At 45.5% G+C, this 25,379-nt stretch overlaps 1 protein-coding gene across 3 annotated transcripts in view; it reads right to left on the bottom strand.

Annotated features, from left to right (window-relative positions):
- LOC138472450 (polycystin-2-like protein 1) overlaps positions 1-25,379 on the bottom strand; it is a 2,384,383-nt gene that overhangs the window by 1,621,138 nt on the left and 737,866 nt on the right. For all 3 annotated transcript variants that reach the window (XM_069610623.1, XM_069610624.1, XM_069610625.1), the window contains exon 3: positions 22,951-23,078. In XM_069610623.1, the coding sequence (XP_069466724.1) occupies positions 22,951-23,078 (128 nt within the window). The remainder of the gene's footprint in view (positions 1-22,950; positions 23,079-25,379) is intronic.

Here is a 25,379-nt window from a genome sequence, read left to right as displayed (position 1 = left end):
TAGGCATTTCTCCTCTGAACAAGAGTACCAACAGCAACCCCAGACACGTGTTTCGAACTGGTTGAACCTCATCAGTAGGGTGTAGCTGTGCCTCTCTAAGAATAGTGAGCAAGGGGTCCACGTCTGGATTCCCCTAGTAACTTAGGGTGAAATATGCAGATAACAAGGGGGACCCCCCTTGTTAATTTGCATATTTAAGTAACTTTGGGTCTCACCCTAAGTTACTAGGGGAATCCAGACGTGGACCCCTTGCTCACTATTCTTAGAGAGGCACAGATCCACCCTACTGATGAGGTCCAACCAGACCGAAACACGTGTCTGGGGTTTCTGTTGGTACTCTTGTTCAGAGGAGAATTGCCTAACATTTCGGTGCTGGACTGCCCCAGGGCAGGACAAAGACTGATATGTTTGGGATATTTCTTCTCTGTGAAAGATAGTGAGCTAAAGACTCTGGGTAAGTCTCTCGTAACCAGGACTAATGTCTGGCAGAGGGACTCCGAGGACCCCCTTGTTAATTTGCATATTTAAGTAACTTTGGGTCTCACCCTAAGTTACTAGGGGAATCCAGACGTGGACCCCTTGCTCACTATTCTTAGAGAGGCACAGATCCACCCTACTGATGAGGTCCAACCAGAACGAAACACGTGTCTGGGGTTTCTGTTGGTACTCTTGTTCAGAGGAGAATTGCCTAGCATTTCGGGGCTGGACTGCCCCAGGGCAGGACAAAGAGTGATATGTTTGGGATATTTCTTCTCTGTGAAAGATAGTGAGCTAAAGACTCTGGGCAAGTCTCTTGTAACCAGGACTAATGTCTGGCAGAGGCACTCCCAGGACCCCCCTTGTTAATTTGCATATTTAAGTAACTTTGGGTCTCACCCTAAATTACTAGGGGAATCCAGACGTGGACCCCTAGCTCACTATTCTTAGAGAGGCACAGATCCACCCTACTGATGAGGTCCAACCAGACCGAAACACGTGTCTGGGGTTTCTGTTGGTACTCTTGTTCAGAGGAGAATTGCCTAGCATTTCGGTGCTGGACTGCCCCAGGGCAGGACAAAGACTGATATGTTTGGGATATTTCTTCTCTGTGAAAGATAGTGAGCTAAAGACTCTGGGTAAGTCTGTCGTAACCAGGACTAATGTCTGGCAGAGGGACTCCCAGGACCCCCCTTGTTAATTTGCATATTTAAGTAACTTTGGGTCATACCCTACGTTACTAGGGGAATCCAGACGTGGACCCCTTGCTCACTATTCTTAGAGAGACACAGATCCACCCTACTGATGAGGTCCAACCAGACCGAAACACGTGTCTGGGGTTTCTGTTGGTACTCTTGTTCAGAGGAGAATTGCCTAGCATTTCGGTGATGGACTGCCCCAGGGCAGGACAAAGACTGATATGTTTGGGATATTTCTTCTCTGTGAAAGATAGTGAGCTAAAGACTCTGGGTAAGTCTCTCGTAACCAGGACTAATGTCTGGCAGAGGGACTCCCAGGACCCCCCTTGTTAATTTGCATATTTAAGTAACTTTGGGTCATACCCTACGTTACTAGGGGAATCCAGACGTGGACCCCTTGCCCACTATTCTTAGAGAGACACAGATCCACCCTACTGATGAGGTCCAACCAGACCGAAACACGTGTCTGGGGTTTCTGTTGGTACTCTTGTTCAGAGGAGAATTGCCTAGCATTTCGGTGCTGGACTGCCCCAGGGCAGGACAAAGACTGATATGTTTGGGATATTTCTTCTCTGTGAAAGATAGTAAGCTAAAGACTCTGGGTAAGTCTCTCGTAACCAGGACTAATGTCTGGCAGAGGGACTCCCAGGACCCCCCTTGTTAATTTGCATATTTAAGTAACTTTGGGTCTCACCCTAAGTTACTAGGGGAATCCAGACGTGGACCCCTTGCTCACTATTCTTAGAGAGGCACAGATCCACCCTAATGATGAGGTCCAACCAGACCGAAACACGTGTCTGGGGTTTCTGTTGGTACTCTTGTTCAGAGGAGAATTGCCTAGCATTTCGGTGCTGGACTGCCCCAGGGCAGGACAAAGACTGATATGTTTGGGATATTTCTTCTCTGTGAAAGATAGTGAGCTAAAGACTCTGGGTAAGTCTCTCGTAACCAGGACTAATGTCTGGCAGAGGGACTCCCAGGACCCCCCTTGTTAATTTACATGGTCACTAGAGCCACATACAAAGCATTTCCCGAATGCTTTCTGGAATGGTGGCTTGTTCTGGCCTCCGTCTGGTTTGGCACCAGAAGTTACACTATTCTGCTGTGGTTTTCCTTGTGGCTTACCCTTATGGTTTTGTTTGGGGCCCTCTTTGGAATTTGAGTTAGTAGAATTCTCTTTTGAGTCTTTTTTAGGCTGTTTCCCCTCATCCTTTTTCTGAGTTGCCCCAGAATCCTTATGAGTAGCCCTGTTGGCAACCCACAAGTCAGCAGCCCTAGCTAGCTTCCTGGAATCCAATTCCTTCGAATCAGCCAAGTGCTGTCTGAGTTCAGGAGAACAGGCATCATATATAGACTCCAACATAAAAAGATTCTTCATACCCTCATAGGTGTTCACCTTGTAACCCTTAATCCATCCCTCTAAGTTTTTCAACCCTTCACTCACCCAGGTAGCCCAAGGGGTACCATCATGCTTTTTGAGGGTTCTAAACCTCTTAAGATACTGGGAAGGGGTCTTCCCAAATCTAGCTATCAAAGCTAGTTTCACACTTTCATACTCTTTCCTATCCTCCTCCCCCAACTCCATTACCACATCAGTTGCAACAGGGGGGAGCCTAGAGAACAACCAGGTAGGTAGCTCATTACCTGTGATGTTCTGGAGCCCATGATTGTACTCAAACAAACTCAGCCAATCCAACACATCCAACTTTGGTTCATACATACCAATTAAGTCCTTAGGCATCCGGGGTCTTTTGGGACTGGAACTTCTAGAGGAGCCAGAGACAGAAGCAGTTTCGACAGACAACTTTTTCATTTCTAACTCATGCTTGAGCTCCATTTCTCTGAGCCCAAGAATTTGTTGCATTTCTTGGTGTTTCTGTTCAGTTTGAGCAGTAATCCTTCTGAATTCCAAGTCTATTTTCATCTTTTCTAGTTCAAGGACTTGAGGACTTAGTGTGGGACCTGCTATAGGCCCAGTAGGTACAGCTGGTAAGGCAGACAGAGGAACAGGGGAGACAGTTTCATTAGCCTCTCCTTCCTCTTCAGCCTCTTCATCACTATCATCAGAACTTTGATTTAGATCAACACCATTACTGTTATCTACATTTGCTGGAGAAGTTGGTTCCTCTGAACCAGTACCCAGACTTTGGTTTTCCAGCAATCTCGCTATCAGTTCTATTTTCTTGCCTTTTACAGAAAGATTATCTTGTCTACAGAGAGCTCTCAAACTCTCAGTATTTTTTCCTGACAAGGACTCCTGACTGTAAACTTCCATAGTAGACATGTTTTTAGAAAGTTGCTTTTTAGTGCTAAGCTTTGTGGTTAGTTATCCTAAAGTGTTGAAAAGCACTCTAAACTGTATACTTGATACAAATCCCACCGCTGCCACCAGTGTTAGGCAGAAACCTGTGCAGTTCCCTCTGGGACCACTGCAAAAAGTTTAAGTCTACAGGAGTTAGCGGTAAACCCAATTGGTAGCAGTCTGCACCACCCAGATTTACTTGGTAGCTGTGGCTGAGCAGTCAGACCTCTCTCAAGATGAGTTAGGCCGTATTTGGAGTATACAGGATAGGGCAATTTACACAGTAGAACAAGCAGACACTGATCAGAGCTTGGGTGTAAAGATATATAATTATTTATTTAAAAACACATCTATGAAAAACACACTGGCACTAATATGGCAAACAACTTCAATCACAGTTACTATAAGTATATATCAATCCCATAACAATATTTCGACAAGTCTAGGTTCAAAGACACCACTTATTTGCAGACAGAGGTGAATGCTTTAACCTAGATGGCACTCTAGTATTCGTTAGAAAGTGAAAGAAAAAGGCAGGGTATGAAACCAACTCAGTACCAACACTTTTACGAAACAAATGCAAGGCGAGCAAGGCAGGGTCTACTCTAAGTCACAAAGTTCAGAGGCCAGGTCCACTCGGAGAGAGGCAAGGCTGTATGTCCCAAAAGTATCACAGCGGAAATGCACTTCAAGCCTTTGTAGCAAAATGTCACAGAAAGGTTGGACCAGTTTTAGAACAAACGTTTAAGAAGGTCTGGAGGCGACCCAATGGAAAGGTAAGGATTTATGACACCTCATGCTAACCGTTTCAAGGGCAGCCAGGTGGACACAGTACCTTGCAAGTGAAGAGACAGCTCCGGCTGGGGCAGTTGTTCCTGGTGGTGAATGCAAGTCGGGGCTTTGCCAGAAGATGAGAGGATCTCGTTGTCGAGGAAAAGTTGAAGATCGTTGCACCACCAGGGAAGAGACCAGCCGCGGAGTGCTCTGTCACAAGGCACCACCTTTTGGTCGCGGTACAGTGGTTAGCGGCTATCCGGTTGCCGGTGTGCTCAGCACGGGCAATTCGACCACTACGTCCTGGAAGTGAAGAAAAAGCAAGGAACTGGTTGTTCCCACCAGTCAGGGGAAGAAGACTCTCCAGCAGGGAGATCTACTCTGTCGTTGGGAAGTGGTGAGTCAGTTCAGCAGGGCTCCGCCGGAGGTGTCGTCGTTGCAGGTCGGCTCAGCTTTACCCTTGTCGGATTCTTAGGTCCTGTGGCGACTTCTGAAGTTCCAGTCCCAAAAGCCCTGCTTTTATGCAGAAAACCCCCATTCATTCAGCCTACCTGTCAATCAAACATGCTAAGTGGTGAGCGGGGCGGCTCACCACTCGGGCCAATCACACCAGAGTGCGACTTGAGTTGGCAAGGCAACTCAGTCCAGGGTGCCTAAATCCCCTCCCACACTCCCTGTGGTACCCAGACAGAATGGCACCACTCTGGAGGGCTTCTGTGCATAAGCCAGCCAAAAGTGGAACAAAGGGCTCAACCTTTGGTTCGGAGTTACAGAGGCGAACACATACGCCATTTTAAAAACCGAGTTCTGGCAGAAAATACCAACGGTGGATTTATTTAAGACAAATAAACCGGCGGTATGTTAGAGACTAATGTGAAAAAGTATTAGCCTCCAACAATGGGAAGAATCCCATAGGAATATATTCACGGTCGAATATAAAAAGTAGTATCCACTGCCACCAGCCAAAACTCGACGAGGGGAACGGGACAGTGCCCCCTCGAACAACAGACACATTACCCAGGGGTAATCGAATTACCCCTGCCAGTACGTCCACAATAGGATGGTTTGTACTAGTTCTGTTAGTAAATTTAGGTCTAGTAAAGCCAATGGTGACTTTACATGCCCTGGGAGACAGTAGTCAGTCCCAGGGTATGGAGTCCATGGTGGGGATCCTCTAGGACACCCCAGTGTTACGGCACGGAGGGTGCGGTGTAACACCCATAGCAAAACACAGGAGGCCCTATGGAGTAAAAGACCCCATAGCCCACAGAACACATTGACATTCAAAGAAATCAACCACATTTATGTCCAAGAGTGGGAGAAAAAGAGTCTCACTGTTGGCAGGATGAAAAAAACAAACTCCAGAAATCCAGCAAAGTTGCTGGGGGACTCACTAGGTTAGGAAATTCAGCCTAAACAGAGAATTCTCCCTAACACTCGCCCCCCCCAGACTAAGGGACAGGAGGATTTAATCCACTCCTGGATGAATCTCATACCTCTAGTCGATGATATACATCCTAGAGAGACCATCAGCATTTTGGTGGTGACACCATGACCTGTGCTCAATGGTGAAATCAAACCCTTGCTGGCAGATTGACCATCTCAGTAGTTTTGGGTTTTTCCCTTTCATTTGCATTAACCATCTCAAGGGTTGGTGGTCAGTCTGAACAGTCTGAATGACAAAAGTAGAACCATACAAGTATGGCCTAAACTTCTTCAGAGCCCACACGATAGCAAAGCATTCTCTTTCCATTGTTGCCCACCTTGTTTCAGGATCCTTCAGCTTGCGGCTGATGAAGCAAACGGGGTGCTCCCTACCTTTCCCATCCAGTTGACTGAGTATGGCACCTATTCCTACATTGGAAACATCTGTCTGCACAATGAAAGTTTGGTGGCAATCAGGAGCTCTGAGTACTGGGGCTTGGCAAAGAGCCTTTTTCAGGTTTTCAAAGGCCTGATTGCACTCCTCGTTCCATCTAACCTTCTTAGGGAATTTTGGAGAGGAGATGACATTCAGAGGAGAAGCTATGGTCCCATAGTTCTCAATGAAATTCCTGTAATACCCAGTGAGACCTAAGAAGGCTTTCACCTGGGTCTGAGTAGTAGGTGTTGTCCAATTTTGCACAGCTTCAATCTTACTGAGCAAAGGCCTTATTTCTCCACCTCCTACCTCATGTCCAAGATAGACTACCTTACTCTGTCCAATTTGGCATTTACTCGCCTTTATGGTCAGATTGGCTCGTCCAAGAGCCTGCAAAACACCTCTTAGGGGGGTTACATGTTCTTCCCAGGAATTGCTGAACACTGCTATGTCATCCAAGTATGCCATGCAGAAGTCCTCCATCCCATTCAGAACCTGGTTTACCATCCGTTGAAATGTAGCAGGTGCATTTTTCAATCCAAAAGGCATTACCTTAAACTGGTATAAGCCAGCTGGGGTAGAAAATGCAGTTTTCTCCTTGGCATGGTCTGTCAGGGCTATTTGCCAATTGCCTGACGTCAAGTCAAATGTGCTGAGGAACTTGGCTGAACCAAGTCTATCCACCAACTCATCTGTTCTTGGCAAAGGGTGGGCATCAGTCTTGGTGACTGCATTAAGAGCTCTATAATCCACGCAGAATCTAAGTTCTTTAGATCCTGCCTTTCGTACTAACACAACTGGGCTAGACCATGGACTAGTAGAGGGCTCTATTACCCCAAGATCAAGCAGCTTGCTGACCTCACCTTTGATGTGGGTTCTTACACTTTCTGACATTCTGTATCCTCTGCTTTTGACTGGCAGACAGTCACCAGTGAGTATGTCATGCTGGCCCCAAGGGATCAAGCCTGGTGAAAGTGAGAACAGAGAGGCAAACTGATTCCACATAGATTTGCACTCTTCTTGTTGCTCAGGTGTCAGATTTGAAGAGAGATTTACTCCTTCAATTTTTTCATCTAAAGGTAAGCCTCTGAGGAGATCCGGAAGAGCTTCACTCTCTTCTTCTTCCTCTTATGATGCTAGAAGGAACGCTCCTACATCAGGTCTCGAGACATACGCTTTGAGTCTGTTGGTGTGGAAGACTGTTGGAGCCTCCTTGGGATTGCCCAAGTCCACCAGATAGTTGACCTCTCCAAGTTTACCCACAACTCTGAAGGGTCCCATCCATTTGTCTTGCAAGGCCCTCTGCCTTGTTGGGATCATAACGAGAACTAGCTGGTCTTGAGTGAACTCAACCATGTTAGCCTTTTGATCATGCCAGTGCTTGACCAATGCTTGCCCAGCTTTCAAGTTATCACTTGCTTCCGCCATCATGTGCGACATTCTCCTCCGGAGACCTATCATGTAGTCAGTCACTCTGACTGGCTTGGGGGAAGGAGCACTCTCCAACCCCTCCTTAATCAGGGCCAATGGACCTCTGACGGGATGACCATAGAGAAGCTCAAAGGGAGAATAACCTACTCCCTCCTGAGGGACTTCTCTATAAGCAAAGATAAGGCATGGCAGTAGAAGGTCCCACTTTCGTTTAAGGGGTTCTTCTAAAGCACCTATCATGCTCTTCATGGTTCGGTTGAAACTTTCTACCAACCCATTGGTTTGTGGGTGGTAAGCTGTTGAGAACTTGTAAGTAACTCCACAGGTTTTTCACATGGCTTTCATGTAGTGGAACATAAAGTTTGACCCCCTGTCAGAGATTACTTCCTTAGGAAACCCGACCCTGGTAAAAATACCCAGGAGGGCCTTAGCCACAGCCGGAGCTGTAACACTCCTCATAGGAATTACCTGAGGGTACCTAGTAGCATGGTCTACTACAACAAGTATAAACCTGTTGACTGAGGAGGTTGGAGGATCAAGGGGACCAACAATGTCAATCCCTACTCTCTCAAATGGGACTCCCACAACAGGGAGAGGCACTAAAGGTGCCACATTCTTGGAGCCAACCTTACCAGAGGTCTGGCAGGTGTGGCAGCTCCTGCAGTGTTTTTCTACTTTGGCCCCCATCTGTGGCCAATAAAAGTAGAGAGAGAGCCTTTCCTTAGTCTTCTTGAAACTCAAGTGACCAGCCATAGGAATCTCGTGGGCTAACTGCAAGAACTGTTGTCTGTTCTCTTGGGGTACTACAAGTCGTTTGTAGTCTCCAGGTTCAGACTCGGTCGGTTCACTGTAGAAGAGGCCATCTTCCCAGTGCAACCTGTATTTCCCAGGCTCTTGCCCTTCAGCCTGAGCTTCGTCCTGGTGGCGAAGACCTTCCAGAGTTGGACATTCTCTCTGTCCCTTACTGAAGTCTGCCCTGTTGGGTCCACCTTCTGCCAGTAAAGACTGCAGCTCAGGATGGTCAACAGGATCCAGATCTCCAACGAGTTCCTGGCCTTCCATAAGCTCTTCTTCAGAGTATAATTCTACCACACAGGGTTGTACCACCCTCTCAGCCTCAGCTGGAGGGGGAATTACTGGTGTAACTTTGGACAACCGAGGGGAAGTCCTTGTTGGCTGCACTGAAGTGCCGGCTGCTGGTTTCTGTTTAGAAGTTTTAGGTTTCCCTTTCGCTTCTGATTTCTTTGAGACAGCAGCGGACAAATCCAGTGGAGCAGGAGTGATATCTTTCTTCATCATCTCCTGGGGAGTACCTCTCATGGTTCTCTCCCTTGCAGGTCTGGTTAGCTCCTGTAACCGTTTACTAGGAGGTCTGGGGGTATGAGAGACAACTCCGAGAGTTTTTAAATAGTTACCCAAAAGAACTCGTCCTGGTACCTCACTTTGTATGCTGACAGGTATCTTCACAGTCATGTCATTACACTGGATGAGAACTGGTAATTGGGGAAGCATCTGTACAGGCCCTCCAGCTAACTTGGTGAGGCCTTTGGGTGCCTTAGCAACATCCTCAGCCTGAAAAAAAGATTTATCCACCACAGTTATGCTGGCCCCAGTTTCCCTAATGGCAGGAGTTTCCTCGCCATTCACCTGGACACTGTCCTTATAATACTCTTTAGTATTATCTGGGATAGAATTATAGACATCTAAATTCTGTTGTTCCCACAAACCCAGAGACACTAAAGAAACACTGGCTGAGACTCCAATGGGTTCATCAGCCAGCAGTAGAAAGTTTCCACTTGCCATTTGGACTTCCTCCTCTGGAGCGAAGGCTAAGGAGACAAGCTGGACCCCTGAAGGTTTACCCTTGCATCTGGGATCTCCTTTCACATGGTCAGTAGAGCCACAAACAAAGCATTTCCCGAATGCTTTCTGGAATGGTGGCTTGTTCTGGCCTCCCTCTGGTTTGGCACCAGAAGGTACACTATTCTGCTGTGGTTTTCCTTGTGGCTTACCCTTATGGTTTTGTTGGGGGCCCTCTTTGGAATTTGAGTTATTAGAATTCTCTTTTGAGTCTTTTTTAGGCAGTTTCCCCTCATCCTTTTTCTGAGTTGCCCCAGAATCCTTATGAGTAGCCCTGTTGGCAACCCACAAGTCAGCAGCCTTAGCTAGCTTCCTGGAATCCAATTCCTTCGATTCAGCCAAGTGCTGTCTGAGCTCAGGAGAACAGGCATCATAAATAGACTCCAACATAAAAAGATTCTTCATACCCTCATAAGTGTTCACCTTGTAACCCTTAATCCATCCCTCTAAGTTTTCAACCCTTCACTCACCCAGGTAGCACAAGGGGTACCATCATGCTTTTTGAGAGTTCTAAACCTCTTAAGATACTGGGAAGGGGTCTTCCCAAATATAGCTATCAAAGCTAGTTTCACACTTTCATACTCTTTCCTATCCTCCTCCCCCAACTCCATTACCACATCAGTTGCAACAGGGGGGAGCCTAGAGAACAACCAGGTAAGTAGCTCATTACCTGTGATGTTCTGGAGCCCATGATTGTACTCAAACAAACTCAGCCAATCCAACACATCCAACTTTGGTTCATACATACCAATTAATTCCTTAGGCATCCGGGGTCTTTTGGGACTGGAACTTCTAGAGGAGCCAGAGACAGAAGCAGTTTCGACAGACAACTTTTTCATTTCTAACTCATGCTTGAGCTCCATTTCTCTGAGCCTAAGAATGTGTTGCATTTCTTGGTGTTTCTGTTCTGTTTGAGCAGTAATCCTTCTGAATTCCAAGTCTATTTTCATTTTTTCTAGTTCAAGGACTTGAGGACTTAGTGTGGGACCTGCTATAGGCCCAGTAGGTACAGCTGGTAAGGCAGACAGAGGAACAGGGGAGACAGTTTCATTAGCCTCTCCTTCCTCTTCAGCCTCTTCATCACTATCATCAGAACTTTGATTTAGATCAACACCATTACTGTTATCTACATTTGCTGGAGAAGTTGGTTCCTCTGAACCAGTACCCAGACTTTGGTTTTCCAGCAATCTCGCTATCAGTTCTATTTTCTTGCCTTTTACAGAAAGATTCTCTTGTCTACAGAGAGCTCTCAAACTCTCAGTATTTTTTCCTGACAAGGACTCCTGACTGTAAACTTCCATAGTAGACATGTTTTTAGAAAGTTGCTTTTTAGTGCTAAGCTTTGTGGTTAGTTATCCTAAAGTGTTGAAAAGCACTCTAAACTGTATACTCGATACAAATCGCACCGCTGCCACCAGTTTAGGCAGAAACCTGTGCAGTTCCCTCTGGGACCACTGCAAAAAGTTTAAGTCTACAGGAGTTAGCAGTAAACCCAATTGGTAGCAGTCTGCACCACCTAGATTTACTTGGTAGCTGTGGCTGAGCAGTCAGACCTCTCTCAAGACGAGTTAGCCCGTATTTGGAGTATACAGATAGGGCAATGTACACAGTAGAACAAGCAGACACTGATCAGAGCTTGGGTGTAAAGATATATAATTATTTATTTAAAAACACATCTATGAAAAACACACTGGCACTAATATGGCAAACAACTTCAATCACAGTTACTATAAGTATATATCAATCCCATAACAATATTTCGACAAGTCTAGGTTCAAAGACACCACTTATTTGCAGACAGAGGTGAATGCTTTAAACTAGATGGCACTCTAGTATTCGTTAGAAAGGGAGAGAAAAAGGCAGGGTATGAAACCAACTCAGTACCAACACTTTTACGAAACAAATGCAAGTCGTGCAAGGCAGGGTCTACTGTAAGTCACAAAGTTCAGAGGCCAGGCCCACTCGGAGAGAGGCAAGGCTGTATGTCCCAAAAGTATCACAGCGGAAATGCACTTCAAGTCTTTGTAGCAAAATGTCACAGAAAGGTTGGACCAGTTTTAGAACAAACGTTTAAGAAGGTCTGGAGGCGACCCAATGGAAAGGTAAGGATTTAAGACACCTCCTCACGCTAACCATTTCAAGGGCAGCCAGGCGAACACAGTACCTTGCAAGTGAAGAGACAGCTCCGGCGGGGGCAGTTGTTCCTGGTGGTGGATGCAAGTCGGGGCTTTGCCAGAAGATGAGAGGATCTCGTCGTGGAGGAAAAGTTGAAGATCGTTGCACCACCAGGGAATAGACCAGCCGCGGAGTGCTCCGTCACAAGGCACCACCTTTTGGTCACGGTACAGTGGTTAGCGGCTATCCGGTTGCCGGTGTGCTCAGCATGGGCAATTCGACCACTACGTCCTGGAAGCGAAAAAAAAGCAAGGGACTGGTTGTTTCCACCAGTCAGGGGAAGAAGACTCTCCAGCAGGGAGATCTCCTCTGTCGTTGGGAAGTGGTGAGTCAGTTCAGCAGGGCTCCACCGGAGGTGTCGTCGTTGCAGGTCGGCTCAGCTTTACCCTCGTCGGATTCTTAGGTCCTGTGGCGACTTCTGAAGTTCCAGTCCCAAAAGCCCTGCTTTTATGCAGAAAACCCCCATTCATTCAGCCTAGCTGTCAATCAAACATGCTAAGTGGTGAGCGGGGTGGCTCACCATTCAGGCCAATCACACCAGAGTGCGACTTGAGTTGGCAAGGCAACTCAGTCCAGGGTGCCTAAACCCCCTCCCACACCCCTGTGGTACCCAGACAGAATGGCACCACTCTGGAGGGCTTCTGTGCAGAAGCCCGCCAAAAGTGGAACAAAGGCCTCAACCTTTGGTTCGGAGTTACAGAGGCGAACACATACGCCATTTTAAAAACCGAGTTCTGGCAGAAAATACCAACCAGTGGATTTATTTAAGACAAATAAACCGGCGGTATGTTAGAGACTAATGTGAAAAAGTATTAGCCTCCAACAATGGGAAGAATCCCATAACAATATATTTGCGGTCGAATATAAAAAGTAGTATCCACTGCCACCAGCCAAAACTCGACGAGGGGGACGGGAGAGTGCCCCCTCGAACAACAGACCCTGGAGTAATCGAATTACCCCTACCAGTACGTCCACAATAGGATGGTTTGCACTAGTTCTGTTAGTAAATTTAGGTCTAGTAAAGCCAATGGTGACTTTACATGCCCTGGGAGACAGTAGTCAGTCCCAGGGTATGGAGTCTATGGAGGGGATCCTCTAGGACACCCCAGTGTTACTGCACGGAGGGTGCGGTGTATCACCCATAGCAAAACACATGAGGCCCTATGGAGTAAAAGACCCCATAGCCCATAGAACACATTGACATTCAAAGAAATCAACCACATATATGTCCAAGAGTGGGAGAAAAAGAGTCTCATTCTTGGCAGGATGAATAAAACAATCTCCAGAAATCCAGCACAGCTGCTGGGGGACTCACTAGGTTAGGAAATTCAGCCTAAACAGAGAATTCTCCCTAACAGCTGCCATCTTGATTGTGGGGAGGCAACAGGAAGCCCCTCCGTGTTGCCTTCCTCACCCCCACCCTCTCTCCTCCCCCCAAAGGATACCAACCGTTCCCCTACCTCCTCCCTCCATACCAACTTACCTGCTGAACAGGAGGTTTCTGGTCCAGTCCCAGTGCTCCCTCCTGTTCTCGTGCCCTCCATGGAAATAGAAAAGGGACTACGTCCATTTTCTATTTACTAGATTGGGGCCAACTCGTTTGAACATAATTTCATGGGAGATTGGGCTCATGCAATATGCACAGAGCCTGTCCCCAAGAAGATAAAAAAAGATTTGCATCTCGGACAGAGGCTCAGGGTGCGAATACAAATCACCCTCTTGTCTGGGGTGGCATGTACATGGCAGGTAAGTGCCCTAAGCACTCGGTGAAGCCCTGTTGAATTTATTTTTAAACATGTCACACTCATCTCAATGTCTAAGTTACTGGCCACTCCATGGAGCAGTTGTTATTGCTGCACAAGAACTATGAAATTGTAGGGGATATTAATATGGGCTTAAAGCCTTCTGTAGTGGGATATACTAGACAATCAATGCCCATAGACAAAATTAAAAGCCAGTGCAAAGTGATGGCCTTTATTTTGGTATGTAGTGCTTTTAACAGCTGGTATAGCCTACTACAGCATGCTTTAAGGCTGTTAGGACCCGAGCAGTATGCAGGGTCCTTTTATTTTTGAATGATAAAGTTACATGCACTCCAAACATAATGCTCTTGGAGCACAAATATGTTTCCTTCATTTAAGAAAAGAATAGATGTCCACCATAGAAAATGAAAGGGAGCTCCTTCACAAATCAAAGCACCCCTTTCTATTTCTACTGCGGCCCAATAGAGAGCAGCACAGCTGCAGAAGCCAATAAGTGAAGTGCAGGGAGCAATGCCACCACCGCTGTCAGACAGGTACGCAAAATAAAACAACAGATGGGGCACTAGTCCCTTCAGATTGCTTGTAAATCTAAGTAATCTGATTGTCCATGTTGCAACTTCCAATTGCTTATGTCACAGACCTTTGGCCTGTTGAAGGCGCGTTTCCGCTGCCTAATGTCACAGATGACCTCAAAAACACACCAACTCTCGAATACAGTTTAATGGTTTACTGGTTTTTATATGTTTTGTATTCAAGAGGATCTCTGAAGGCCGTCCCTCTCTATGCAATCTACAGGCAGGCATTTCCTCCCAAGCCCAGGCGTCCCTCAACCCCAGTATTGTGACTATGGATCGCTAACCCCTGCTGTCTAAAGCCTGTCTATCTAAATGTGAGGGCCTAAAGGCAAACACCTTATCAATCTAGTCTCCCTCACGGAATAATCTAGGTGGTCCCTGCTCTACAGTCCCCAAGTTGATTTAGGATGGATTTTTGGTATGTTGCTCTTGGCCGTAGAGCTGACTACTTCTTTCTTAGGTCTTTCTGTCACTCTCCCTTCTCTACTCCTGCTCTCCTCCCTCGTACTCCACCCTATGTTGATCTTCTCTCTCACTAATACTTCCTCTCCTGTCCCTCCAATGTTCCTCTCTATCCTGCATACCTCCACCCTTTGACCGTACTCCCTACAACTCTGTTCCCCTCTTTCTACTACCTCTACAACCCTCACCTGTCCATACCAGTGCTACTCCTCTCTTCTACTTCTCCCCTCTCCACACTACTACTCATCCTCACTCCACTCTTTTCTACACCCCCAACTCCACTACTACTCACCCGCTCTCTAATACTTACTTGTTGCAAGTAAATCGCACTCACCACAGTCGCCAGTATTTTTTCTGTTTCCTTGCCTGCCCAGCTGACTGAGAAGGAGGAGCCAGCTTTAAAAACGTGGCTCCAAGCAGAGCGGAGTTGCTGCGAGTTAATCACAGTCATCGCAGTCGCCAGTATTTTTTGTGTTTCGTTGCCTGCCCAGCGGACTGAGAAAGAGGAGTCCGCTTTAAAAACTTGTCTCCAAGCGAAGCGGAGTTGTTGCGAGTTAATCGCAGTCATCGCAGTCGCCAGTATTTTTTCTGTTTCCTTGCCTGCCCAGCTGACTGAGAAGGAGGAGCTAGCTTTAAAAACTTGGCTCCAATTGGAGCGTAGCAGAGTTGTTGCGAGTTAATCGCAGTCACCACAGTCTGCGGAGGAGCGCTGGAGAGGTTAGAGACTCCAAACTTGGAGCGAGTGCTGACGTAAAACTTCCCAAACATATCGACCGAGAGGAAGCTGGAGCTGGCTTGGAACCACACAATGCTCTGTAAGTAAGGTCCTAATCATCACACTTTTTACTACGCAGCAGTGCATTCCAGAAGTGTGGCTCTCTAGGTTCGTACTGAGAGTCATAGTCCGGCGCAGCCTGCCAATTTCACTTTTATACTGTGGCGATTGCATATTTCAACTGCATATCTTAACTGCAACTGCAATTTAAGAGCCTGGAGCACGCGGCCTGTTCGTGCTATCACCCAGCTTAAGATTGTAAATGCCTGAGAAAATGGGGCTGAGATCAAATAACCACAAACAGAAGACACGCCAAACCTTTGGTAGGCTCTGGTGCTCAAAATCGAGCAAAAGGAACCAATGTAAATACCTGTAGAGCACATACAACCAGCTAGAGGAAAAACGAACAGAGAAGGTATAACTGGTACTATTGACTCATATTTCTCGTCTGATCGAAAATGTAATTTATCTTTACCAGCATTGACTGCACCCTCCCAGTCACTAACTAATGATGACCTACCTAGTAGAACAAATAACTGCTCCCATTTTGATGCTTCATTCTCTGTGCTGGATAATAACCCTTCACTTCTGGCCTTGTGCTACTCTCTTAGGGACCCCATTGCCCCTAATGTCTAACAACACCAACAAATTTTGGTACTTGGGGAGCAACAAGGCCATACAAAGGGGGTGGAGTGTAACTTGGCTATTTTGGAGATTCCAAGTTGGAAACATTGGAGGAGAGGCGACAAAGACTTTCAGTTTCACCCAAAATGCATCCAACTGATGCGGTCGGCACCCATGTGTCTCCTCCGGTGGTAATATGGACAACCAGTGTAGGACCCATGCTCAAATATCTGTGCTGCAGTACGCCATGAAAGTGCTACTGAAGTTGTGTGGTAAGATCTTGGGGAATGTGACTATATGGACCAATCGCAGTGCCCCTGAGGCTGAGGATGATAGTGCCCTTGGCGAAATGATAGCAGCAGCACCACCTTATACCTCTGAAACCGGGCTCACTTTAATGAATCAATGAGTGAAACAAGTATAGTAGACAATGCTGACCCCATCACCATTGAGGGAGAGGAGACGGCTGAACTCCCTAGCGAATCTTTGACTATCTATTTGACCGTAAACAACAAAGAAAAAGGCAGCAACTAAATCGTAAGGATACGATAATCAACTTGGAGTCCACACAAACTCAATCTGATAACGTCCCATGGAAGGCCCCTAAGTCAGCCCTTTAACTAAAAGAACAAAAAAGAGTACTAGAAAAAAATAAGAAAGCCTCCGGATCTACCTTACGAGCTGAGTGCTGAACGATAATCAACAAAGCCCTAAGATTGATGGGGCAATCAAACCCAGCATGTTGTGGGACCATCAAGCATTTCTCTTGCCCCACTGAATATCGTAATGTACCCTCAAACCTCTTAATCTGCTACTAACGCGCTGGCTCTGCCAGCAACTCTTGGAAATGATGATGATATGGTTTATGATAACACCTTGGAATTAGCATCAAACAACCAACCACACTTCATTACCATCAGGAAAAAAGCTCCTGGTAAGCCTAAACTTCATCCACATATTAACAGATTAACAGAGCTGATTTCTTCTCCTTAAAGAGGAACATTCTTCCGCTTGGGATCCTTGACACCAAGGACCTAGACTTTGTTGAGACAATTAAGGACCCCAAGTTCCAATTTAGCAAAATGTATTGTGGCATGGATGAAACTGCCCAACTGATCAGATACTACAGAGCCTGACATGCAAAACTAAGCTATGAGTTAGATTTGGCTGAGGAGGCCATTGTCATCGAACCGACTCAGCAGCCGGATATACGAATCCTCAAAGACAAAACTGCCACTAAAACAATACTGGAAAAACGACTAATACCAGCTCTGCACTTCAATCCAACATTTTAGGTATACTGAACTGGCTTGTACTAAATAGCGGAAGTGGTGAAACAGCTGGAAATTTAAATCTGTCATTAGCACTTGGAATACTAGAGGGTTTGTCATCTCCTCGAGCCCAGAGGGCTGGGGGGGGTCTATTGATCTCTTGATAAAGAATTATATTTTCCTGCTTCAGGAAGTAATGGCTACTATCTGAACTTTTGATCAATGGCTTTCAAATTTTCCAAGTACTGGCAAAGAAAGGTCCTTGAGGCCGCCTCTATGTAGGCCTTATCGTAGGAGTGTGAAATCATCTGAAGGCTACAAGAATACAGACAGAATCTGATAGCACTTATGTACTAACTGTTTGTGTAAGAGGAAACGATAAGGTGGGGGCCATTAACGTCATTGATCCCCTCTGGACTTGTGGCCACTGATGACATTTTAGATTTGGTTCTTTATGTTTTTGGTGACATCCAGAACTCTGATGAATCTGCACAAATATATGTACGGGGTGATTTGAATGCACAATGTACCTGCCTCCATGAAATTAGCAAAAACAATTCTGTTAAAAGCAAGTCTGTTGTTAACGATGTGGTTAAAGGTAACCGTAAAGGCAATTCCTGGATTGATTCCATGTATGACTGGGATTGCTATCTTTTGAAAGGAAGAGTTAAGGGCGACATCCCAGGAAATAGCACCTGGAGGGTTGGGTGGAAGTCATCTACCCAGGACTACGTGTTCTGTAACCAGCCGGCGATCCCTTACATTAGAAAGCTGGATATTACCCACACATGTTTCAGTGACCATGCCATTCTTTCCCTACATATGGCAGGGAATCCTTCCCCACAGTATCAAGGGCCAGTTGGGGAATTGGAAAGAACCCCCGCCGGCTGCAGAATCTGCTGGACAAACAGGAGCATTCTTTCCCAAAGCGAAAATTGCCTCTCCTCTGTAGCAGATCTAACGGTCAGAGGAGTAGAAGGAAAAATTAAGGACACCACTCTATCATTAGCGGTACACAAAAATAATTTTGCTATGCTCAGCAATAACAAGGAATATCGCTTTGATAGGACGATATGGGAATCCCAAAAATCACTTAAAAATGAACTACATAAGATCAGGAAACAGAATAGTACCCCTGCTGAAGCCATGGCTGCAATGAAGAAAGCCAAAAACAGATACCGGAGATGTGTGAACGACTGGTTAGCCTCAGGTAGAAGCGCACAGTGACAATATTTAGTCGCAATTGCGAATAATGGGGACACAGGTAAGTTTTGGAAATTGCTGAGAGGCTTCAATTCCAACACACCCTCTCAGGAGATCTGTGTAATCGGGGAAAGCGAGTGGGTGAACTACATTAGAAAAAATGTTCATGACCCTTTAGCCCCAAGCACGAATCCAATCCTTGCAGGAGAGACATTTTCCATCAACTTCTCTCGCAAGGAAATTGGGTTAAAAATCTCTTCCTTGAAGGACTCCAGAACCCCGGCCCTAATGGGCTTCTGAATATCTTATTAAAAAAGAATGCAACCTTCTGAGGGGACATATTGTACTGCTTATTCAATAAAGTGATTCACGAAGGGCAGATTCCTATATCGTGGTGTAGGTCGATTCTGGTCCCAATCCATAAGAAGGGACCCAGGACATGCCCCGATATCTTTAGGCTATTAGCAATGTTAGACACAACTGCCAAAATCTTTACATCGTTGCTTTTGGAAAGACTAGTAACATGGGTGGAATCCAATTGCTTACTTAGTAAGTTCCGGATGGGTTTTCGGTCAGGCTCGGGCACTGCCCAATGTCTATGGCTGCTAGAGTCCCTGACCAAGGCAGCTCAATCTAAAGACCAACCTGGTCTTTATGTGGTGACAATTGATTTTGAGGCTGCCTTTGATACGGTTAATAAGGGAAACTCTGGACAAAAATGAAGTGGCTGGGCTGCCCAAGAGACCTTTTATTGGCCATTATGGGCCTCCATGAGAACAACTTTGTCCAAGTCAGACTAGATAATAAAGGCCTGATATTGGCCCCGATCAGCATCAACCATGGAGTCAAACAGGGCTGTCCCCCCCCCTGCTTTTCAATATATAACTCTCAGAGCTCCCTAAGGCACTTAAATCTGCATACACCTGCCTGCCAAAGATAATGGGGGTCAGCGTCTCATGTTTATCTTACGCTGATGACCTTATTGTCTTTGATCATACCATCGCAAGGCTGAAAAGAGCTATGGGAGTACTGCAAAAATATGCCCTGGAACACGACCTCCGGCTGAACTTTGATAAAACCAACTTAATGCATTTCTCATATAAACCTATGCTGATTACCACATTGGTTATCATTGGAAAAGTCATTGAGCGGGTGCACAGTTACAAATACCTGAAAGTGGAATTTACCACTGAGACTGATTATGCACAATTGAAAGAAGTAAGAAAGCACCAAGCCATCTTTAAATTAAACATGATTTCTCGATGTATGCAGGCAGTTTCAGGTTTTGCCCTTAAAGGCATCTGACTCTTTGCCAACAGTGCTTCTGCACTGCAACGCTTTTTGGCCTGGAGGCACTCAGCATGAAGGACCTCTCATGGCTGAAAGCCCTGGAGGGTAGATACAGGCGGAAAATGCTAGGGCTTGGGCCCAGTGTACCAATTGAAATGTTATGCCTCGAGCTGGGTCTAACTTCTCTCTTTTCTATAGTAATCAAAAAGAGATGCTCATTATAGCTAAAGTCCTGCAAGTTACGAATATGCCCACTGCTGAACCTATAGCCAAACAACCACCTTCGACTAAATTTGAAACACTATCAGCCTTAGTATCTGGGGATTTAATCAACGTTGGTTGGAAGCCTGTGATGGAGGGAAACGTGCACGACTTGACTAGGAAAGCAGTCTGAAAAATCGAGCAATGGGATTTGTGCAAAAACGATGTACAGTTAGCAACTTTAACCAGTTATCACACATCGTGGAATAACTCGTCCATAGTTATAAAGCACCCCAGGGATACTTGCTATTGTGCACCTCCCCTGAGTTGCACAGATTCTTGCCCGTGTTGTCGATCCTCGGTCCAGAGCAGGAGATTCCAAAGGAGGCGATGTATTGCCACTCCTGTCGCTCGGGAACCATTTGGAGACAACCCAGCATGTCCTAACGGAGTGTAAGGAGCCTGGCCCAATATATGTCAGCAGGTTGGGGGCCTATGTTTCTGATCCCAACAGTATCAAGTCAGAGTCATTCTGGCATTATTGCCTGACCTCTGGCCCTAAATCAATGCACAATGCACTTTTTAATATTTGGAAGGAACTGTTTAAACATGGAAAGGTAGGGACACATATTAAAAACAATAAAAGAACTTGATATGTGCCTAATGCACTGTTGATATAAGACAAGCAATTAATCATGAATCATGCACTTTAAGGCGGTACGCTGTGAGCGAGATTTTGCCTCTCATTATTTGTATCTAATACAGTTGACAGCTCTATGAATTATTTTATGAGTTGGTAATAATTTTATGAAATCCTATGGAGGTTATATGAAATGAATTTTACGATTTTTATAGAGCTTATTTTAACGAATTGAAATCCAATGACATTTTATTAAATACTTTTAAGTAAATTAAATTGACTCTTTTATATACCTGAAGAGTATGAGCCTCATTCCGGGTCTGGCGGTAAGCCTATTGGTGATACCGGTGGCTTGCCGCCAGATCCGGAAGAAATTACCAGCGCCTGACTTCCCGGTAACACTGGGATATTACAACCCCGGTGAACAGGAAGTCAGGCACCAGTAATTTTGTAAGTCCCAATTCCCATGTAGTCCAATGGGACTGCATGGGAATGGGGACCAAGGAAGCACTGGCACCGTTAACAACGGTGCCAGTGTTTCTATGAAACTCTGCGGGCGGGTGCCATTCCGCCAGCCAGGTCTGACCCTGGCGGGTGCGAAGACCCCAGCCTACAGAGCTGTACTGTGCCAGTCCGGTAACAACGGTGCTGGTAGGCTTACCGGCACCATTGTTACCGGACCGGCATAGTTATAATGAGGCCCTATGTAACAATGTAACAGTGTAACAATTTTCAATGTAATAATATTATGTGCTATATGAATATTATGTGCTGTATGAATTTAATTGAGGGCTAACATTGAAAATGGGGGAGAGTTGGATACTGGCTGTTACCAGAATGTCCTGCTGCCACTGCCTGGTACATACCAGAGGGATTCAACCCGGCACACCTGCATCCAATCGGCCTCCCTGAAGATTGCTGAGGCATGAAAGCCCACTAGGAGGAGAACATTTTTGGAATGCTGCTGGGACCCAGAGTAGCGCCCCTGCCACGCCTCAAGTTTTTGTTTGCGAATGTAATTGTAAATGTATAATGATAAAGCTCTTTGAGCTATAATCAGAATTAATAATAAAATAAAATAAAAAGACTAATACTCATCCCCTCTCCACTACTACTCTCTCCCTCCTGACTACTACTCACTCCTTACTGCAGTTACTACCCACTTATCCCACACCCTTTCCCACTACCTCAGTCACACTACTTTTACCTCCTCAGTCACTCGCTTTTAATGCTCTCCTCTGTCAAGGTCACTCACACATTTGCCAAGCATGCTCAAATCCCAATGCCGCTCTCGCCCTCCAACCAATACCACACCTTGCACAATAAGTCTTGTCCACGACCCTTTGCTGAGTCCTTCCTCCCCGTGGTCTCTTCGTCTATGTGCTCCTCTCCTGACATAACCCGAACAAACCCACACCTTGCTGTTTCCTGTTTTAGCCTACATCCTCCCCCTTTTCTCTCCACTGGCTACTTTTCTTTCCTAGTTATCGGGCAAACCACAGACTGTCCTTTGCATGGTCGATGTTACAAACATCGAAACAGTTACAAGGGGGCTTAAGCACAGGCCGTTTTTCGTACGTGGGTCTGCCAGTCCCCCATAACGGTGGCCTACCAAAGTCAATGTCCGAGTTTGTCTGTTTGCATTGTTCTTGCTATGGAATCTGATGAACTTCTAGGCTCTTGGAAACAAACAGAAAGACGGAATGGAATTGGTCAGAATGAGGCTGTGAAGCTATGGGGTGATAGACAGTGGTAATGATGTCGGGCAACCAAGTACAAAGGGAAGAAGCAGCAACTTGGGACCTCCCACACCCCGCTCTGGGGAAGGCCTGGATCTGGTGTTAACCCTGGTAGGCCTCCCAATAGAGGCTGAAAGTGGTCCCTACCCCACCGGACATGGACCTGACAGGGACAGGCCTCTGGTCCTGTCAAATAATATAAGGTATGCCGCCCACAGATACTAATGCCTAAACGTGTTTCTTAGTATGTGCTTATGAAGATATATTAAATTAAGTGTACAGAGTGAAATGAAATAAGCCAAGTTAAATGTAGTAATTGCTTTCCAAGTATCTATTACTTTATGCTGCTAAAGCCACGGTACCATATACATAAACAGGACACTGCTAAGAGTGCATCAGATCAGTCAATCTAATGGCTTTCACATATTAGTAGCTAGTTTTGACTGACTCAGGATTATCTTAACCAGTGAAAAAATACCTTGCAGTTATAAAATGCATGTGAACAAACAACATATTACGCATGGAACACAATTTGTATGTTAAATCTATAAAGAACTGTCCCATAATTGTCCATTATTTCTGAGTGCAATAGCAGGTACCATTTTGTTGACTAATGCTATTCTTCCTATATTTCGATGGTAAATCAAGTGAGTAGTATAATTTTAGTACACACAATGTTGACATTTTCCACTGTAGGTGAACATATATAGAAACAACAACTGGTAATTTATAATGCATTAATATAATATTTAATTTAATTAATTATGAAAAACAGACAAAAGAAAGGTTTGCATACTATTTTATTCATAGGAATTTGTTATTTACTCACAGTCCAAAAATCTGACATGCTGCCAATAGATTGAAATGTTACTCCGTTGTCCGCAGATGTTTCCAAAAAGAGATTTGACATCACTTTTGTATAGTAATAGGTATTTGAACTTGTCATTCCATATGTTACTGGAAAAAAGATGAACACATTGATTTGATCAAAATGGGAAGAAACTATGGTCATGTTTATCCAGGAGTGGTCTGGTTATTTATAATTACATTTCTAGCAGCAGTATATTCTAGGGCTTGGCTTCTTGACCAGCAAATAGTAACATACAGCAAGGTTTTCAGGATATTCAGAACAAATACATGTGGGACACTTGTTTTGCAAAATAATGTGAATTTCTATATTATTTGAGAAATCAGACTAGATTGTATTCATCATTTGGTCGGAGTATATTCCCACACTTTTCAAATGTATAATATGTTTTGCTTAAAGAAATAAACACTCAAACATAAAAACAATAATTAGGCAATAAGCCACAAGCATGGGGGGCATTTCCACTTCAGATAATACCACAGGGCCCATAGTTACAGACCCAGCTAAGCAAGCACATACCTTGTTCCCCGGAGACGATGGCAGCCTCCAGCCCTGAGGAGGCTTGGAGCGTATGGTTAAAATTCCAAAGAACACATATTGGCAAAGTTAATCATTTTGGCTTTTGTGTAAGAGCAGCAAAGGTGATGGATTTGATGTTTTTTTGTGACGAAGGCAATGGTCAAATTTGAAAATGTGTGCTTTATTGAAAACATTATGCACCTGGCACGTAAGGCAATACACCAGTGCAACGCCTCGTAGCCCCGCCTTAAATCACCCAGTTAGGGATGTAAATTGCTGAACTCATTCAGTGCTAAACTCTTATAGACGAGTGAAGGCCATTTGCTTGTGTGAGCAAGCTCACCGTACAGATTTCAGACAGCATGGAAAGCAAGCAAGGTAAGTACAGTTGGTGGCAGGCAGTGAACACTGTTGGATACCTGTGGATACCTGTACTGGTGCAAGAAGCACGTTGATTGGTGTGGTGAAAAAGACTGGCCTGGAGGCTTAAAAGCCCCCTGTACATCAAGCGAGAAAAAGCACGAGGTAAGTGCAGAAGGTGGCAGTTGGGCATCAGGGTAAGGCAGTCATAGTGAAGAGCACCACAAACTCATCTGGTGAGTGTTTCCCACTGCTATTCCCGTATTCTGATCATTGAAATGTACAACTTGAGAAGTCGAGGGGAGCAGGGAGTCGAACATTTAGTGGAACTAATCACTGCAATGGATCTGTGATGGGCATTGAAAACTTTTGAGCACCTCGATTGCTCTGTGAAAGCAGCAGAGCAGCCACACTGCGCGGAGGCCCCTGGAGAGAACAGAACTCTGAACATGATTGGGGTTTCCTCCCTGGATTATACTGTAACTACACCCACTATTAAAAGGAAAATAACAGACTTTTTTTCCCAGGATCACAGTGCGAGTGAGGGGGATAAACTGCTGAGCATTGGATAATGCTCCACATAGGTCAAATCTTTGTCAGTAAAACAAGTGGATGCTAGGAGTGCAAGAGTGGGGGAAGAAGTGTGGGGGAGGAGCTTTGCAGATGTGATGGAAATGGAAACAGGGCAGGGTGATTCTCTACCATACTCGTTAACTGCTTCACCATTTCTGTTTCAATATCTGGCCCAGAGTGTGTTGCAGGAACCTGTCAAGATCTATCACGACCCTCACCCAAAACCCCCTCTGGCAAACCCATTGGCCAGGTGGAGTCAGGACTCAGGCCTCTTCAAAAGCCCTCATGGGGCCAGTCCTGGAGCCTATGGCTCCAGGCTCATACACCATGAACAACAATGTGCTTGGGAACTACTTTATTGTATTGTCAGCCAACATGGAGGCATCCACATAGCTTAGTTCATAAGAACCAAGCTATGCGGTCTAGTGTTTTGGGTGTGGCAGGCCTGGAACTACTTTCCCTGGTGCTACTTTACCTGGGCTATATAAACCACACCCTAACTGCAGAACATGCTTCGTGTTACTTTGCAGCTTGCAACGTGACGCTCACTGTGTCCAGCTATTCCCTCGAACCTTGGAGAAGCAGAACCTCCAAGGATACAAAAGGAACATCATTAGCAGCAGCATCTTACCTGCAGTCTTCATCTTTAAACACTCGCAGCTACTGAGAACAGCTTCCTCGAATCTGCACGCCTCCCAGACAGAACGACCTGAAAGAGGAAGATAGAGGCAACATTAGAGAAAGCTGTAGAGACATTTACAAATTACAAACTGCTCAAAAGGCTTATCTGGCTGGTCGCCTCTCGGCTGGCACCACTCCGGACATTCCACTCGCGCTGAAGAACACTGCAACCTACAAGGAAGGAAAACACAGGTTAGCAAAGGCAAGACTTTGCAGCGCTGCGCATAGCGCTTACTTACCGCATCATAGCGCTCTTA

Source organism: Ambystoma mexicanum, chromosome 8, assembly GCF_040938575.1.
Source record: "Ambystoma mexicanum isolate Mex_15411 chromosome 8, UKY_AmexF1_1, whole genome shotgun sequence".
In the NCBI taxonomy this organism is placed as follows: domain Eukaryota; kingdom Metazoa; phylum Chordata; class Amphibia; order Caudata; family Ambystomatidae; genus Ambystoma; species Ambystoma mexicanum.
Note: the sequence above shows the minus strand (reverse complement) of the source record. Positions and strands in the feature narration are given on the sequence as shown.